Raw genomic sequence first — 18,779 nt, 5'->3', positions numbered from 1 at the left:
CAGCCACTGTCTACACTTGGGTGTTGGTTGAGTAATAGGGTGCTGAGAGGCAGCCTTAGTTGGTTGCAATTTTTTGCAAGTGCTTTAAAGTGCAACAAGAACAGAGTGACAGATTGTTACTTTTGCTTTGCATACCTATTAATCAATGTGAAAACAATGGAAGACACAAAGTTAGAAGAACGCAGGATGAGCAAGGCTTTTTCTTTTTTTCCATGTACAGTGACAATAGACTCTTATAAAAATGAACCTGGTTAAGTCGAATTTTCAAATGTGAGGAACAACATATGAACATTTGGTTGGCTTCTTAAAAACCCAATGCAAAAAAAGAAAAAGTTTGGTTAGCATGAGTTGCAAATTTAGTCAAAATTTCGCAGCCACCACTGATGCCTACACTTCAGCTCAGTGGATATTGGTAGACCTGGAATAGCTAGGTGACTTGGAAGAGATGACAAACATAGACAACTGTTGTAGCTTCGATGGGGTGGCTGGACAGACGACCTATGGCATGAGGCCTAAACGGCCGGGGTGCGTAGCGCCACAATAAAGAGCCAGACTGCTCAAGTCGGGGGACCAGGCAAAGAATGAGTTTATTTCAGCGAGGGGAAATGCAGCAGGCAACTTACAGCGTTTGGCGCTGAGTGGCGCCCTGACGTAAACGACCCAAAACCAAAACCGGAAGCCAACACAGGATAGCACATCACCTCTCCCTTGAGAGGAAAATGCACTACTCGCTCTCCTCGCAACAAAAGCAAGTCATGAGTTACAGAAGAACACATGTTAGCACTGTAACACGCGTGTTTGGTGATGAAATCTTTATACAATAGAAAATGGCATCTTCGGTTTCCCCATTTTAAGAGAAATGCACAACATGAATACTGAAAATAAACATGATTTCCTTACAGTTCTGAAGAGTTTCAGTACCTGTCTTGGGAAGACGACGAGATGCACACTTGCACATACAGATCACACATGAAAAACAGTTCACCGAGTACAAGTGGACAATGCGAACACCTGTGTGCCCCCTGGGACAGTACTCCACCTTGAAATTCTTAATGTTCGCTGTCCAGGACCCTTTGAAGATAGCAATGCGACTAGAGCTTGGTGATCAGTTCATAGAGTGAACTGTCAACCCCACAAGTAAACATGCCAGTGTTCACACGCAAACAGACATGCTAATGCTTCCCGTTTGCCTACGGAATACCGTCATTCTGCGGAAGATAACGTACGAGAAGCAAAAGCTACTGTAAAGAGCTAATTTCCGCATTTTTGCTGCAGGACGGCTCCTATGCCAACATCAGAAGCATGAACCATCACAACAATACGAAGATGTGGTTGAAATATGCGTACCACCGGGCGTGATGCAAGTACGTCTTTATTTGCCTGAAAGCTGTATTCAGTATCCCGATCTCAGACAAAGGCTTGTCCTTGCCTTAGGAGTTTCCTTAGCGGTCCCACTAAGTCGGCATACTGAGGAATAAATTTAGCATAATATCCCGTGAGGCCCAGGAATTAATGTAGAGTCTGTTTGTCCTTAGGCTGTGGTGCCTCCACATTTGCCTGAATTTTGCTATCCATTGGAGAAATGCCGTTTGCAGAAATTTTATGTGCTAGGAAAGCTAATTCTGGGACACTGAATACGCACTTGTGGTCAAGCTGCATGCCTGCATTACTTAATCTAGACAGGACAGTTTGCAAATTTCTGTTGTGGTCACGTTGAGTGTTGAGGCATAGGATTGCTAATCCGATGAGCTTTGCCCACGTGGGTTCCATCTTCGAATCCCATCCTCGGTGACATTTTGTTGTAGCTTCGACAGGGCGGCTGGACAAAGGACCTACAGCATGAGGCCTAAATGGCCGGGGCACGCAGCGCCGCAATAAAGAGCCGGACTGCTCAGGTCGGGGACCAGGCAAAGAATTATTTCATTTCAGTGAGGGGAAACGCAGCAGGCAACTTACAGCATTTGGCACTGAGTGGCGCCGTGACATAAACGACCCAAAACCGAAACCGGAAGCCAACACAGGATACCACAACAACCTGTAAGCATAGACAACTATGGCAAAACCTGCAGGGCTGACACCTTATTGAGCAGAATCCCATTGAGCAGGTCCTCAAGATGCCTTCTGTAGGTTGGTAATGTTAATTTGAGCACACTGCCCAGGAGCCACAAGAACCAGGGGCCATTTTCTGAAACGATCCACTTGGGTGACACTATCGCCTCAGCAATACTATCGCTTTGGCAATAGTCAGGTCCAATAAATCAACCAGCTGCTTACCCATGACGACAGCATGCACTACCAACACACGCTCTTGAATGCCACACAACACATGAGAGAGCACCCTGTGCGAGTTCAGAAAGGCTAGGGTGTGTTGTTTTCGAGTACAGATTCTGCGCACTGACTACGGTTGGCTACAGCGCTACAGGTAAAATAAATTGAAAAAGGAAGTGTGAGATGTTTTATTTCAATGAACAAATTGTGCTACAACTCATGCAGTAGCGAAACACAATTTTGAGTATATTGTAAAGCGACACACTGTGTCAGCTACCGTGCACCGCCAGAGCGGCATCGCATTATTTGTCTCTACCACATTTAACCACCAACCAGTGAACACCAACCATGCAAGCACATTTTTCATGGTGCCCCTGCCAGCAGTTCCACGCCACTGTCACCAAAAATTGTCGCTTACACAAGGCAACACAGTGCAATAGCCGATCAACGGTCAACAACTATCGTTGTGCAAAACTACGTACAAATTGCCATCAAAATATACTATAAACTACCAATACTCTTGTCTCTACTGCACTACACCACCAAGCGAATGCGAAAAGGCTTGTTTGTTTACTGAATATATGTTGGGAGCATCTAGCAACACCATGACGTCAAACTGACGCAGGCCAGAACTACTAGGTGGCACTATTTATTTTCTGGTTTTGCTAAAACAGCCAATCAGCATGTGACAATGGTGGAGGCATGGCCAAGGCTACAGTATCCTCGAAGTAGATCGTTTCAGAATACAGCCCCAGAAGGGTGAACCCGTAACTTCCTTACTACTTTGCTGAATTTTACTGAATGTATGAGGACACTGAAGGATGTTTTAACAAGCTAGTTGAAATTCAAGTGTTACGTTTTGGGCGAGTTGGTTGTACATGGTTCTTATTTTTGTCTTGTACGCTGTCTTTTTGTCTTTGTACGCACAAAAGTTTTTAATAAGAACTAGGTGAAATGTCAGCATTTGTGACAGTGCACACATTTCGAAGAATGCCTACAAGCAACGATTACACAATAGCTTTAACTAGGCTGCACAAAGCAATACTCTGTATAATGCAAATAAAATAAATGTAACATTTCGCATCTGCCATTTTGTTTTAGTGCTGTTTCATTCACTGCTTTGTGTAGTGAATATCCAGGCACACGAGGAATAGCCGATTCTTAGCTTTGTGGATAAATTCCATAAAGATGAATTTCTGATAAGACGAACATACCTTCGAGTCTATCTTCACACAAGCCTGCTGAATTTGCTATTGGTGCACACCAAATGTTGTACCCATAAAAGCGCAAAGTATGCATCATCCTGCCAGTTAAACCACTGGCTCTTTTACATTCGAAGTTTGCACAGAGGTGGCATTTCATGCTGCATACAGCTCAAGGTACGTTTTGGTGTGCTACTTGCTTGTTTTGTCCAGAATAAGCAAAACATGTGCATTGTCTGTGGCGATGCCCGACAAAAAATAAAAAGTTTGCTGGAACAGTAGAATGGCACCATCTTATTGTATCAGTAAAGCAAGGCATATGCCATAGTTCACCGTGACAATGACGGATGGTGCCACTGTTAAGTTCCAACAAAGGAGCCAGAATAGTTTCTTCAAGTTCTTAATGGTTTCCAGTCAATTCAGACAAATCAGGGTCATTTTTACAAGTGTGACATACTCTGTTTTGCCTATAAAACATGGTGAGCATGCATTACAGTGCAAGCATTATGCAGAATGCATTATGGTATGCATTTTGCAGCAAGCGGCGAACATGCACGAGAAGAATATCGGCATCTCTATAAAATGCTTGTTTCAATAAAATAATGTCAGTTGATAGCCAGTAGATCATTGTGTCATTTTGTGTCTCTCCTTCATATTTGTATTTTAAGCTGTAATAATTGTGAATCAATACCAGCTAGTCCAAATCATCATTCTCTTAGTGCCAACCTTCAAATGATACTCCACACCTTAGTGAAAGAACCACATGAAGGGAACTCACCTTAAGATTGGGCACCTTGAACAAGTCCGAGATGAAATAGTTGGTGTCCACAAGGCCACTCCATGAGAAGATGTTCATCAGCCTAGAGGAGAGTGGCACATCGAACTCTGTCATGCTTGCTCAAATGCACAGCTCTGAGGATCACGCTCAATGTAGAACTACTGTGAATTTGAATAAGTTACAGGTAACCATTTCATCAAAGCCACGGCCATTTACACTACCATGCGTCCTCCTGCAATGATCTTGAGTTTACCAGGAGATTCAAGTCACTCTGCTATACGAAACTTGAAATGCTAGTTCAAATCAGCTTATGGAACAGCCTACCCATGTGCACATCGGTTGAGGTCTGATTGCATCACCACTTCAGTGTTACTTTCAATGAAGGTGCAAATGCTAACATCTGGGCACCAGAGAAAGTATCTCTATCATAAGAGATGAATGCTGGTACAGTACTGGCCTCTGAAGGCATGAACAGGCCTTGCAAGAAGTGACAGAAGTAGAGTAATAACAAAAGGGTTGGAAAAACAAAAGCGCCTTTTTGGAGAAAGAGCAGGCATCATCATTGGGGAAGGACAAGCCTTGAGACAGAGTCAGCTCGTATTCAGCTCGAATGTGTAAGTTTGTATTCAAATTTCCTTTTTTCTCTCTCATGCTCATGCACCGCATTCTGTGTGGTATGCATGCTCCTCAGAACCTCTTCTCCCTTACGTCCATGCACCATCCCATGTAGCAGACGATGCTACCACAATATTTGAAACAGATCTTTCAACAAGGGTCAATTGATCAAATGGCTGAAACATCTTCAAATATGGTCATCTGCTGCATAGCGCACAGATTTTGCTACTTGCATTAGCAAAAAAATGAGCAGCTGGCCCCAGCCTTCCTTTCCTTCATTATGTATTGTACCAAAAGTAATGCAAAGGTTGGCATAACTTTTTTTTATTACTGCCATATATTTTTCGTATTCTACAAGTTTGTAGAGTGAATATGCCTCTATAGTATCCCATAATAGCCCTTCTTTTTTACTGCAGGTAACTAATGGGTTCAAAGCAGAAGCAAAGAGCTGTCATTAAGCTTTTGACCAAGAATGAGTGCAGGCTGTCTGACATTCACAGAAGGCTACTGAATGTTTAGGGATATGACACCATTGACAAGAGTAATGTGCAAAGATGGATAAAAAAAGTTTAAAAAGAAGTAAATGAGCATGAACGACAAATCACACAATGGGAGACCATCAACCATGACCAGTGACATGAATCATCAGTGAGTGGATGAACTGATTCGTGCACACCCGAATTTTTTCAAAGAGCATTCAAGCACTTGATTAAACACTGGCACAAATGCATCTCATGTGACGGAGACTACATTATGTAGTATCATTGTATTTAGAAAGAGTCGCTCCACAAGTATGTAAAATTTGAACAATGTGTGTCAGTAATGAAAAAGTTATGCTAACTTTTGCAGTAATTTTGGTACGACCCTCGTAATACTGAGAATGTTGAATCATGGCTATTGCAACAGCTGTTATTTCCATATTAAAAATTCCTTCCATTAAGCTGTTTTAGGATGCGTGCAATACAGGTTCGCTGCATCAGTGTTGGTGCATGCTTTCTGTGAACAGTAGGAGTTCCCACAGGGGAGTGCACCTTATCTGGTACACTCAGTGTGCAGTAAGCGTAGAAGCAAGGCACTGCTTGTAGCCACACTTAATCATTATGTGAGGCATCCCCAACCCACAGTGCAAATAAAGTACAACCAGGGTGGATTTGGGTGAACAAAGCAAACCAATGGCATACATGTGAGACAATATTTATTGTTCTGGCAACATGAATCGGCCTTAAGCAGAGGGGCATCCTCTCCATAAATGATGGAAGCGAAGGGGTCGGCTCACCTCTCATCGGGCATGGTTGGGAGATGCGCTCATTTGCGGGGACAGGGGCAAGAAATCCATCAGAAGGATCCGACAGCAAGCGAAGTGCATCCCTGTTTGAGTCTCATATCCTTCATTCAGCAAGAGGCCCACCTTCCTCACCAAGGGGACTGCCCTCTTTCCCGTGAACCTGGTGCAAATGCACGCCACGGTGTCGCGAAACAAGTATCCTCTCCACGTTCCCACAGGCATCCTGTGTACGTCGCCTGGTGCAATTGTGCACTGACCTGGCTCATTTAGGTAGCAGGCCATGCATGCAACCCTGCAACACCCGCTTCGATATTATGCAGTTACGCTGCTAAAAATTTAGCCTTGAGTTCTTAACACATGAAAAAAAATTTCACCACATATGAAAATGAATATGTGTATAGTTGTAGCAAATCTCCACCTATGGTGATTTCCCTCCTTTCTTGACCAAAGGAAAGGACAGCCAGGAGAAAGACAAACTCCTCCTAAAGGAACATTCGCAAGGTAGAAATGAATGCAGAGTGTTCAGCAACATGACAACAAATGCGCAAACTGTCTCAATGCCAGTGCAACCAACTTGGTTTCAGAGTACTACCACAAGGGTGGCCCAAGTGGTAATCACACGAACTAGCAGTACCGAACCCAAGTCTTAGTTCTAGTTGGAGAGAGTTGCATAAATCCAGTGTGCTGATGAGGTGATGGTGTAATGAAAAATCAGAGGCCAATGATGTGTGGAAAGAGCCACGTGTAGAAAAATTGTGTAAAGTATAAACCCCATGCAAGCGATCTTGCACGTGACAGCGACAAGCGATGCGATGGAGATGACTGCCACATTCGCTCGTCGCCTACAAGTCGTACCCCATGCAAGCGACGACTTCGAGCGACGTCTCCCCAGTGTTGACGGTATGAGGGCAGCAATATAGGCGCTGAAACTAGTGTGACGCGTGCTTTATTAACCTAAGTTGATGTGTTTTACTGTAAAAAGCAGCATAAAATACTTCTAAAAGTCTTGCAGTAGGTTCTTATCCTTGCACATTTAAAAATTCAATCGTTTGCTCGTTCCGTGCGACAATCGGAAGTACTTGAGTTACCGTATTTACCCGCGTATAACCCGCCCCTGCGTATAACCCGCACCCCTAACTTTGAACTCGGCGGAAAAAAAAAAAAAAAAAAACTCGCGTATAACCCGCACGTTTACCTGAAAAAAAAAAAAAATGAGCGCTAGAAAGATGCAATTCACACTCAGTGATCATTTCGTTTTCAGAACATTTATTCAAACGACCGCCACCACGTCACTGGTTATCCGATTCTTAATCGACGCCGCTCTCACTACTGCCATCCGAGGCTTCATCGCCACTCTCAAAGACGTAGTCGTCCTCGGAACCATCCAGACTATTACTGATCGCACATTTTTTAAAGCTTTTGCGCACCAAATCGGCCGGTATCGCTTTCCACGCATCCACGATCCACTGGCACAGCAATGGAATATCAGGCCTTCGCACGCGTCCCGTCGGTGTGAGGGCGTACATGCCGTCGGCCATCCACTGGGCATACAGCCGCTTCACGTGTGCCTTGAACGGCTTGTTCAGGCACACGTCGAGTGGCTGTAGCATGGACGTCATGCCGCCAGGTATTATGACGAGGTCGGTGCTGGTCTCGGCAAGGCGAGCCTTCACCGCATCAGTGCAGTGGCCTCTGAAGGAATCTAGTACGAGCATCGACCGGCGTGCCAGCAAGGCACCTGGTCTTCGCTCCCAGATTACTCGAAGCCAGTCACCGACTAGGCCACTGTTCATCCACGAATTTTCTTCCGCACGCACAACGATTCCTGGGGGCAGTGGAATGCTAGGTAGCGTCTTGCGTTTGAAAATCACATACGGGCGCAGTTTCGTGCCGTCAGCCAAAGCGCATAGCATGACTGTGCAGCGCAGCTTGGCATTTCCGCCGGTCAGCACGCTGACTGATTTGGAGCCCTTTTTTTCCATGGTCGTGTCCATCGGCATCTCAAAGTACACAGGTGTTTGATCAGCATTTCCCACCTGAGACAGCAAATAGCTGTGCTCCTTCCGAAGTGCGATCACATATCGTTGAAAGTTCAACAACTTTTCCTCGTAGGCTTCAGGAAGCCGCTGGCACATGGTTGTTCGCCGCCGCATAGAAAATCCATGTCTTCGCATGAAGCGCTGAAGCCATCCACGGCTTGCACGAAACTCACGTGGAATGTTCAATTCCCGGGCCAACTTCAGGGCTTCCATTTGCGCCATCTCAGTCGAAACAGCGTGGCCACGACTTCTCTGCTCCTCAATGAACTTCGCAAGCTGCGTCTCGAGGTGGGGGTACGCGCCAGTCTTCGGACCCCGAAACGCTCGCCTGTTCCGGTTCGTTGCTTCGAGACTCTTTTTTTCTTCCTCCAGTCGCGAATGCACGACTCGTCGACGTCATGCGGTCTTGCAGCAGCTCTGTTGCCGATTTCTTCGGCAGCGGCTATAATCTTTAGCTTCTCTTTCGCTGTGAAACACTGCCGTCGAGTCGCACTCATGATGCTAAAACAAAGCAGGCAAACAGTGCAAACTGGGGTAAGTACACTAAACAGCGCCTAACGCGAGGCTCAACAATGCTGGCCTTTCGTTGGCCCTTCATCGGCTTGACAAGCGTCGATGACGATGGGGATGGCGGACTACACGGGGAGGCCGCCGCACATTGCGGTGAAGCCGACCCCCCCCCCCCCCTCCCAAGGAAAAAATTCGCAGATAACCCGCACCCCCACTTTTTAAACGCGTTTTTTCACATTTTGGTGCGGGTTATACGCGAATAAATACGGTATGTACATCCAGTTCCGGCTTCGCGCTATTGGCTAGTCACTCATAGCACTTCCGGGCAACGAGCAACGAATTCTAGATTTGCAGAACCGAGCGATCGCACGACAAGACCGAGCGATCTGTTCACGTGAAGGCCCGATCCGTCGCTCGAAGCTGTCGCTCGTCGCTGTCGCGCACAAAATCACGCTCATGGGGTTTAGCCTTAAGGGTGCTCCGAGCGAACTGGACTGGGGTGGAGACGTGCTCCACAGCATATTCAACATGCTTTCGCTGCGGGCATTGTCCATTTTATGCTCCTAAAATAGTGCTTTATTTCAACTACAAATTTATATTTCCACCAATCTGCCAAACATATATATATGAGTCATGGATTATATAACTCGATGTTTTCAATTTTGCTGTCATTATGAAGTGCGTCATCTGCTGGCGAGCACGCATTCTTTGCACCCTGTTTTCATTATAGAGAGACAGTGCATTTTTTTTAAAGTCTTCATTTGCTTTGGTGGGCCCATGGCTCTTGTTGGCTGTTACCAATTGTAATTTTAGCCCAGTGAACTGCTGTCTTCAACACAGATTTATAAAAACAACACATAATTTTGTCACAGCAGCCACCAATCTGCAACAGGAAGCTAGTTCAAAAAATTTCATTGTGCTGTTTCACGCCCGTTTCTTGTCGGAGGAATATTAAAGAGCACGGACAATAATCAAAGAAAACAATATCGTAGCGAAATAAACAAAGTTTATTAAGTGCGTGATGCAAAGAAGGGAAGCGGTTGACTAAACTTCTCGATAAATCATATGGTACATCGACATATTCATGACATCTATATATAACAGAAAAATTATCAGATACTCTAAATGCATTAAATGAAAAATTGAGGACTCTCGACCAGAATGAGCGCGTTTGCAGTAACAAACGTGGCACTACCATACCTTTCTTCATGGTGGTGCTGTGTTCATAGGAGTGCTTACGGCAGCTTCGAGCAATGGCCTGTGGCTGGAGCCTTGTCACGGATGGAACTAGAGTGTACAATTCTCGTACATTCTAGATGGAACTGACCCCAGGTATACCAATGGGCCTTCTGAGAGAAGGAATCATGTCAATGATTGGATGCTAATATAAACAACCGTGTTAGAGAATGGATATTACCTATGTATACTCAGACTGAATTCGGGTGCCTGGGACGTAAAGACCAACGTAATCTCCATGCTCGGTCTGGCAATCTTCTTCAATGTGCCAGCAGACGAAATGAAGTAGGAACATACAAGTCTCATCGAATGCTGTTTGCTATATTCAGATCTTATGTGATTCCCGAATTCCTTAGTGGATATGATTGAATAGTTGTTTTTGTTAGAATGTAATGCATAACAGCACTTTGAATTCTTGAGGGCATGTCTGATACAAGTGAGGACTGCTCCGAATGATTTTGCTGCTGGCGAGTCACGGATGTTGCGCAGAGGCCCAACAGTTCCTGAGCGAATTAATGCATGCTGTTTGATAACTTCTGCTTAACATGTCCGTAGCTGTCAGTCACCATTGTGACAGAGGCGAGATGTAGGCGAAGGATGTATTTACAAAATATTTACATAGAAAGCTAGGGCAAGGGAAGATGACTGATCTGACCCACGTGTAAGCGACCTCATCGTCATCTTCATCACTCTGCCAAACCTAGCGTTTATCCATGTATTGATCGCTCCATAACATCACCCTCCAGTGGCAAAATCACAATCCTCGCGCTTGCTATGAAGGTGAGGAGCGAGAAGGGCAATAGGGCTTCAGCTGGGAAATGTGAACATCATCAGTTGGTAGTGAGCAAGTCGAAGAAGCAGTGTCCAGGGGTGTAATCTCGTAATTGATGTCACCGAGTTGGTGCAGCACCTTGTAGGGCTCGGTGTAATGTGGAAGGAGCTGCTCTGATAGGCCAACGCAGCGGCATGGCGACCATAGGAGGACCAGAGAGCCAGGCATGAAGAGCAGACTTCTGTATCAGCTGTTCTAACGGAACGTTTGGGAGTCTTGCGTTGCGGCGGAGCACAGAGTCGGCTGTGGGCAAGTTGATGAGCTGCACGGGCCAACCAACAATGTCAGTGGCGTATTCAGTAGGCGAGCGAGGAGCCGATGGAAGGAAAGTCTCGAATGGCAATGCAGGATGTCAGCCAAACAGTAAATAAAATGGTGAATATTCAGCGGTGTCATGCTGCAACGAATTGGACGCAAACGTAACAAATGGTAACATGCTGTCCCAGTCATGGTGATCAGGTGGCCAGCATCTCAGCGTTCGGTTCAGGAGCTCGGTCAGTCCATTCGTCTGTGGATGATCAGCGGATGAGTTTATGTTCAGTGGAGCAAGCACGAAGGATGTCATCTACCACTCATGAGAGGAAGTACCTCCTGAGATAGGTGAGGACCTGCCGAGGCGTGCCATGATGTAGAATTACGTTGTGGAGGAGAAAGTCGGCGATGTCTATAGAACAGCTTGTCGGCAATGCCCTGGTGATTGTGAAGTGCGTGGCATAGTATGTCGAGACCGCAACCCATTTATTCTCCAAGATGGACATAGGGAAAAGGCCTGGAAGGTCAAGGTCAATGCAGAAGAATGGCTCTGCAGGGATATCAATACGTTGTATCTGGCCTGCAGGCAATGCTGAAGGACGCTTGCGGTGTTGGCAGTGTTTACAAGCAGTGATGTAGTGGCACACAGAATGGCACATGACAGGCGAGAAAAACCGACGCCGGATGTGGGCGTATGTATGTGAGACATCTAGGTGACTCGCAGTTGGTACATCGTGAAGCTGATGAAGAAAGCTGGAGCGTAGATGGCGAGGTAGGACAAGCAGAAGTTCTAGGCCGTGTGAGTTGAGATTACAACAATAGAGAATGTTGTCATATAGCTCAAACAGGCAAACAGAATGGTCTGGTGATAGAGTGGTTAGAGGGTTAATGATGAGTCATAAAGGCACGTCTCGTCGCTGTTCGATGGGGATATCATCCGAAGGAAGGATGGACAGTGTGCAGGCGTCTGAGTCGGAGTCATTTAGGTCGGGAGCATTGACAAGACAGCAATGACAAGCAATCTACATTTTTGTGCAATCGTCCAGATTTGTAGTGCACAACAAGTGATTATTCTTGGAGCCGTAGTGCCCAGCAGCCGAGACATCCAGACAGATCCTTGAGTGATGAGAGCCAGCAGAGGGCATGATGGTCCGTAATCACAGAAAACGTTTGGCCAAACAAGAAAGGTCTAAATTTGGTGACAGCCCACACTAAAAGCCAGGCACTCGCATTCAGTGATGCAAAAGTTCCATCCAGACGATGAAAGAAAGCAACTGGTGCAGGCGATGACACATTCCCTGCCGTGCTGTTTTTGGCCAAGGACAGCCCCAATTCCATGACCACTGGCATCGGTGCGAAGTTCTGTAGGTGATGAGGGGTCAAAACGGGCCAGTATTGGGGGTGTATTTTATTTATTTATTTATTTATTTTATTTATCACAATACCCACAGCGCCCGTAGGCATTACAGCGGGGGGGAAAAGGAAACAAAGAACCAATAAATAAAGCAGGCAAAACATAACATATATCCGGAATGCTGTCATACTCGCACATACACAAAAAAACACTATCTTACTTCAGTGGGCGTATACAGTTTGAAAATACATCATTTGAGTAGATGGACGAGGGCAGAAAATGAAGCTGGTTGCTCGGGTCCCCACACAAAAGGAATTTCCTTCTTCAGTGAGAGCACGGGCGACATCAGCGAAGTTCCAGACAAACCGACGAAAGGAGGAACATAATCCTACGAAACTCCAGACGTCTTTGGAGCATGGCACGGGAAATTGTTGCGCAGCTTGCACCTTGTAGGGGTCTGGTTGAACACTGGCAGCACTAACAAGGCGACCGAGCATAGTTATTTGGTGTCGCCTGAAATGGCACTTGGCAGAGTTCAGCTGAAGATTGGCTCGACAGAAGATGGCAAGAATGGCCAATAAATGGGTGAGGTGGCTGTCAAGCATAGGTGAGTAGACAATGACATTGTCTAAATAGCACTGACAGATGGCTCACTTATACCCCACAGCAGAGAGTTCATCATACTGACACGTGTACTTGTCTTTATCGGGCGACACGTTTCCCTGCCTAACAAATGTTATCACACAGCGCAGGCACAGCGCAGAAGTTTCTGGAATGTTATCGATGGTTCCATCCACTGTCTGTGACCGAACCTTGTGTAATCTGATTGCATGTGTGCGCGACGCGAATAATGTAGAACTTTGTGGAAGGCACGCGGGTCCCAGTGATTACTCTGGAACATTCGACGACTGATGTATAAAAGCCGACGCACTTGACGCGCTCATCAGATTTTCGACGATCACTGACCGTGTGCGCTACTATCGTTATGCTATAAGTGTAGCCTGTTTTTGTGGGCACAGGTTTGCCCAATAAGAGTTAGTTTTGTCTTTCACAGTACTGCTACTGTGTTCTTAAACGTCTGGTGGAGGTGCTTTTCGTTCATGTACCGGATGCCGCCGACAAACCGTGATCAAAGCCCAGACCACAAAGAGAACACCAACATAGTCCCGGACCATCGAGCAAGCCGCCGTCTTCAACAGCTGCCCCCGGAGCACGGACTTCTACCTGAGAAGACCAAGAAGAAGGCCAAGGCAACCCCAATGGCAGCCCAAGCGTCCCCCATCGTCCTGCAGCAGCCCACGTTCCGCAGTTCAACATTCGAGGACCCGGAAACCTGGCTTGAGACATACGAGAGGGTCGCTGCATTTAACAGCTGGAAGAGCGACGACAAACTGTGACATGTCTTCTTCGCATTGGAAGAGGCTGCCAGGACTTGGTTCGAGAACCGAGAAGCCACCTTAACGACCTGGGACCTTTTCCGAAGCGGCTTCCTGCAGACATTCACAAGCGTCGTACGCCGAGAACAAGCCCAAGCACTACTAGAAACCCGAGTGCAGCTGCCTAATGAGACCCCGCAATTTTTACAGAAGAAATGAGCTGTCTATTATGCCACGCCGACCCAGAAATGTCCGAAGAAAAGAAATTCTGCCTACTGATGCGTGGTGCAAAGGAGGAACATTTAGCAGGAATGGTATGGCGCCCACCGAAGATTGTCGACGAGTTTCTTCGCGAGGCCACCAGCATCGAGAAGACACTCGAAATACGAAACCGGCAGTTCAACCGCCGCACTAACTCGACAAACTACGCCAGAGTTCAGTCACTGGCCACTGACGACCTGTGCAAGACGATCCGAGCGGTCGTGCGGGAGGAGCTACAAAAGCTGTTCCCTTCATCACAGCCTCAAGTGGCTTCAAATGCCGGCGCTGTCCGTGACGAGCTCCAACAACAACTCGAAGTAGCCCCTGAATCGCCGCAGCCTCAGACACAAGCGATGACATACGCTGCTGTAGCCCGCCGTCACGTTCCCCCTCCGTGCCCACGGCAGGGCCCAGTGACGACACAGTTCCGTCGTCCGCCACCACTCCCGCCGCCAGCACGCCAACCCGTCACCCCACGCAGCATTCCAAGGAAGACTGATGTTTGGCGCGCCCCTGACTACCGTCCGCTTTGCTATCACTGCGGAGAAGCCGGGCACATCTACCGCCGATGCCCATACCGGGAGATGGGACTCCGAGAGTTCGCCGTGAACGCGCCACGACCACAGCTTGATGAAAGATCTCACGATATCGCCGACTACCTCACCACCACTCAGTGGAGCCCTCAACGACCGTCCCGTACGCTGTCATCAGGCCGTTACCTGTCGCCGCAGTGCCGACCATACACTGGGCCAGCCCGGGGCCGGTCTGCGAGCCAATATACGGAAAACTAAAAGCAGCAACCGATGGAGGTGCAGTTGCTGTTCGTCGAACTGACAAACATCCTCCGCCACCGTCGCGACGAAGTCTGGAAGCAAAGAATACGCCGACGAAAGACGACCTGACGATGCTACGTATCAGCCACAGGCCAATGCGACGCAGCCGTGATCTAACGCCAAGACTGAACTGTAATGCAAGATGAACCACCGACCTCGACGTGCTTCTGGACGGCCATGCAGTCACTGCCTTAGTCGACACAGGGGCTGATTACTCCGTCATGAGTGGACGCATCACCTCCCAGTTGAAGAAAGTTAAGACTACATGGGAAGGCCCTCAAATTCGGACCGCTGGAGGACACCTCATAACGCCGACACGAATGTGCACGGCAAGAATTACCATTCACGACCGGACTTACCCTGCCACTTCGTTATCCTCCAACAGTTTCATGAGACGTCATTCTCGGCATGGACTTCCTGAACCAACACGGCGCAATCATCGACCTGAAGTCGAAGTCAATAACACTGTCGGAAGATCAAGTGATACCGCCGGAGAGCGTTCCCGGTCACCGCGCCTTGAGTGTGCTCGAAGATCAAGTGAGCATCCCGCCTCGCCCCAGCATTGTTATTTCGGTCGGCACCGAAACACCTGCTGACGTAGAAGGCGTCATCGAAGGCGACCAACGTCTATTGCTCGATTGCGAAATTTACGTCGCAAGAGGAATCTCTCGACTGCATGGAGGAAACATGAAAGCGTTGCTGACAAACTTCAGCCAGGAGTTCAAGCACATCAACAAGGGCACGATGATCGCATACATCGAGAAAATTCTGGAAATCAGCAATGCCTTTGTCCTCTTGGATTCTGCCGCATCTACTCCGATGAGCATAGTTCCCGAACCAGACTTCGACATAAATCTAAGTCTCCCCATGATTAAGCAACAACAGCTGAGAAGCTTACTTCGACGATACAAAGACTGCATTTCGATGTCATTGAGGATTCAACCAACACCAGTTGCAAAGCATTGCATAATAACCGAAGAGTGCGCTCGACCACTCTGCCAGAGCCCTTACGAGTTTTGATGTGAGAATGTGAAGCTATTAGGCAACAAGTCGACGAAATGCTGCGCGACGACATCATCCAGCCGTCGAAAAGCCTGTGGGCATCTCTTGTAGTCCTGGTGAAGAAAAAGGACGGAACCCTACGCTTCTGCGTCGATTATCGTCGACTGAACAAGATCACGAAGAAGGACGTATACCCCCTGCCACGAATAGACGACGCATTGGATCGGCACTGCAACGCTAAATACTTCTCTTCGATGGACCTCAAGTCTGGCTACTGGCAAATAGAAGTCGATGAGAGAGATCGCGAAAAGAACGCCTTCATCACGCCAGACGGCCTCTACGAGTTCAAGGTCATGCTATTCGGACTGTGCTCGGCGCCTGGAACGTTTCAGCGCGTCATGAACACGGTGTTAGCTAGATTGAAGTGGCAGACGTGTCTTGTTTGTTTGGATGATGTCATTGACTTCGCTGGAAATTTCGACGATCACCTTAGGCGGCTTGCGACAGTATTAGAGACCATCAAGTCATCGGGGCTAACACTGAAGCTGGAAAAGTGCCGCTTCGCTTACGATGAGCTTCTATTCCTAGGCCATGTCATCAGAAAATCTGGAGCACACCCCGACCCGCAGAAGACAGCTGCCATCACAAAGTTCCCACAGCCAATCGACAAGAAGGCAGTGCGCAGATTCCTTGGCATGTGTGCTTACTATAGGCACTTTGTCAAGGACTTTTCACGCTTCGCGGAGCCGCTAACACATCTAACCAAATGTGATGTTGAGTTCAAGTGGGAAACGCCGCAGGCCGATGCATTTCAAGAACTAAAACGAAGCACGCAGTCGCCACCGGTACTTGCACACTTCGACGAGGACGCCGATACCGAAATCCACACTGACACCAGTAGCCTAGGCCTCGGTGCCGTCCTAGACCAGAGGAAAGACGGACTTGAATGGGTGACATCTTACGCTAGCCGGTCGCTGTCAAAAGTGGAAGGCAATTATTCTACGACTGAAAAGGAATGCCTCGCCATCATTTGGGCTACAGCAAAATTCCGCCCTTACTTCTATGGCAGGCCATTCAAAGTCGTCAGGAACCATCACACATAGCGTTGGCTAGCTAAATTAAAGGACCCTTCAGGACGGCTGGCGCGGTAAAGCCTCAGACTGCAAGAATATGACGTCTCCGCAATATACAAGTCCGGAAGAAAACACTCTGACGCAGCCTGCTTATCATGCGCCCCCATCGATCCCTCGACGCAAGACGACGAGGACGACGACGCTTTCCTTGGAATAATAAACGCGGAAGACTTGACTAAACAGCAGCGAGCAGACCTGGAGCTATAAGGCCTCGTCGAGTATTTGGAAGAGAACACCGACGTTGTCCCTAGGGCATTTAAGCGCAGGTTGTCTTCGTTCATGCTACAAAGCAAGCTAGTCGTGAAGAAGAACTTCTCACCAGTCTGCGCCAGCTACCTTCTTGTTGTACAACCAGCACTGTGTCCAGAAGTACTACACGATGCCCTACACGACGTTCCAACCACTGGGCACCTCGGATTCTCCCGGACGCTGTCGAGGATACAGGAAAGGTATTACTGGCCGTGTCTGACTGCCGACGTGGCCCATTACATCAAGACATGCCAAGACTGTTAGCGACGCAAGACACCACCGACAAGGCCAGCAGGGTTACTACAGCTGATCAAACCTTCTGGCCGACCATTCCAGCAGATAGACCTCAGACTCTGCCCAGGCAACAGTGCGGAAAAACCCGTCACCAGCGCCCCCATCGGAGCCTTGGCGCGAACTGAGTAGTGCAAGGAGAGCTGACCGCAAGTGAAGGTGCATATGCCAAAATGGACCCTTCTCTTTCGTTTGTGTTGAGGCACGGTTTCCTAAATATCAAGGACCTGGAAAGCTTCTTCCACCCATCCACGCTTCGGAAAGGAAGCTTAGCAGTAAGAAGTATGTGTACAATATAAAATAAAGTCTCAAGTGTTATTACGGCATGCTGCAATTCGCAAGTACAGACCGCATCAGGTTTGTCTATAGGCATAACAGCATAAAAATCTAAGCATTTCAAATCGGTTCATATTGAATATGTCCTGAATACAAGACTTAAGTATCTCCAATATTTTTATGTATATTATCGTAATGTTTTGTCTCGCAATTATTTAGAGTGAGTATCCTTTCATAACTTTTTCCAGGGCAGCAAACAAAAAATGTTTTCCAAGGCAGCAAATAGCGTGAGATCGTAACGAAAGAAGCTTCCTACAGTGCCTATGCGCTGCATCTTTCTTTCTCGCAGGAGCTACAGCATCGTTCATACCTTAATTTGAACTTTTCGCAGATGCTTCGAGCAACAAGCGTGCACAAATAAATGTAAATAGACGGGAGATTTTTTTTTTTTTACACATGTGCGTTACTTTGCAATTACTCGTCCAGTGCTCCTACAACAACTTCATTGCTCCCATTTGAAAAACGCAGTCGAGCAGGCTCAGCACATTGCGAAGCGTGCTTGTATCGGTGCAGGACATACAAAATAGCGAAAGTAGAAATGAGCTCGCGATACAACGATGCTCTAGAACAGGACTTTGAATTCATAAATGAACCAAAATGTTTGGTTAAGCTGACCTGCCAAATCTCTCCGTTCCACTTGTTGAATCAGGCGGAGGTGGACGTGTTAAAAGGTGGAGATATCGATGGCACAGGACGGTTCGCAACGTTGTCTTTTTCAGTTACCAACGAAGTGGCGGCTGCAAATTCTTGAGTTCTCGCTTGGTTACCACGGTCCTCCGTCATGGCTAGGCAACAGAATTACAGAAGAACAAAATTGTCGCACTTTCTCATGCGAGCCACTGTGTTGTGGGGAATGCAAGTAATCCAATTACTCAACAGGTTGAATGGCCCGTATCCAGCGCTCTCACCTTTCCCCTTCATACGATC

The 18,779-nt window shown here is 47.3% G+C and overlaps 1 protein-coding gene across 1 annotated transcript in view; it reads right to left on the bottom strand.

The window, feature by feature from the left end:
• The window catches only part of slgA (proline dehydrogenase slgA), a 446,215-nt gene that overhangs the window by 34,571 nt on the left and 392,865 nt on the right, over nt 1–18,779 (bottom strand). Inside the window, exon 7 of the mRNA XM_075687036.1 lies at nt 4,249–4,330. Coding sequence (XP_075543151.1) covers nt 4,249–4,330 — 82 coding nt within the window. The remainder of the gene's footprint in view (nt 1–4,248; nt 4,331–18,779) is intronic.

The sequence above is a fragment of the Dermacentor variabilis genome, chromosome 3, assembly GCF_050947875.1.
Source record: "Dermacentor variabilis isolate Ectoservices chromosome 3, ASM5094787v1, whole genome shotgun sequence".
Classification (NCBI taxonomy): Eukaryota; Metazoa; Arthropoda; class Arachnida; order Ixodida; family Ixodidae; genus Dermacentor; species Dermacentor variabilis.
This window is presented reverse-complemented; position numbering and strand designations above follow the sequence as displayed.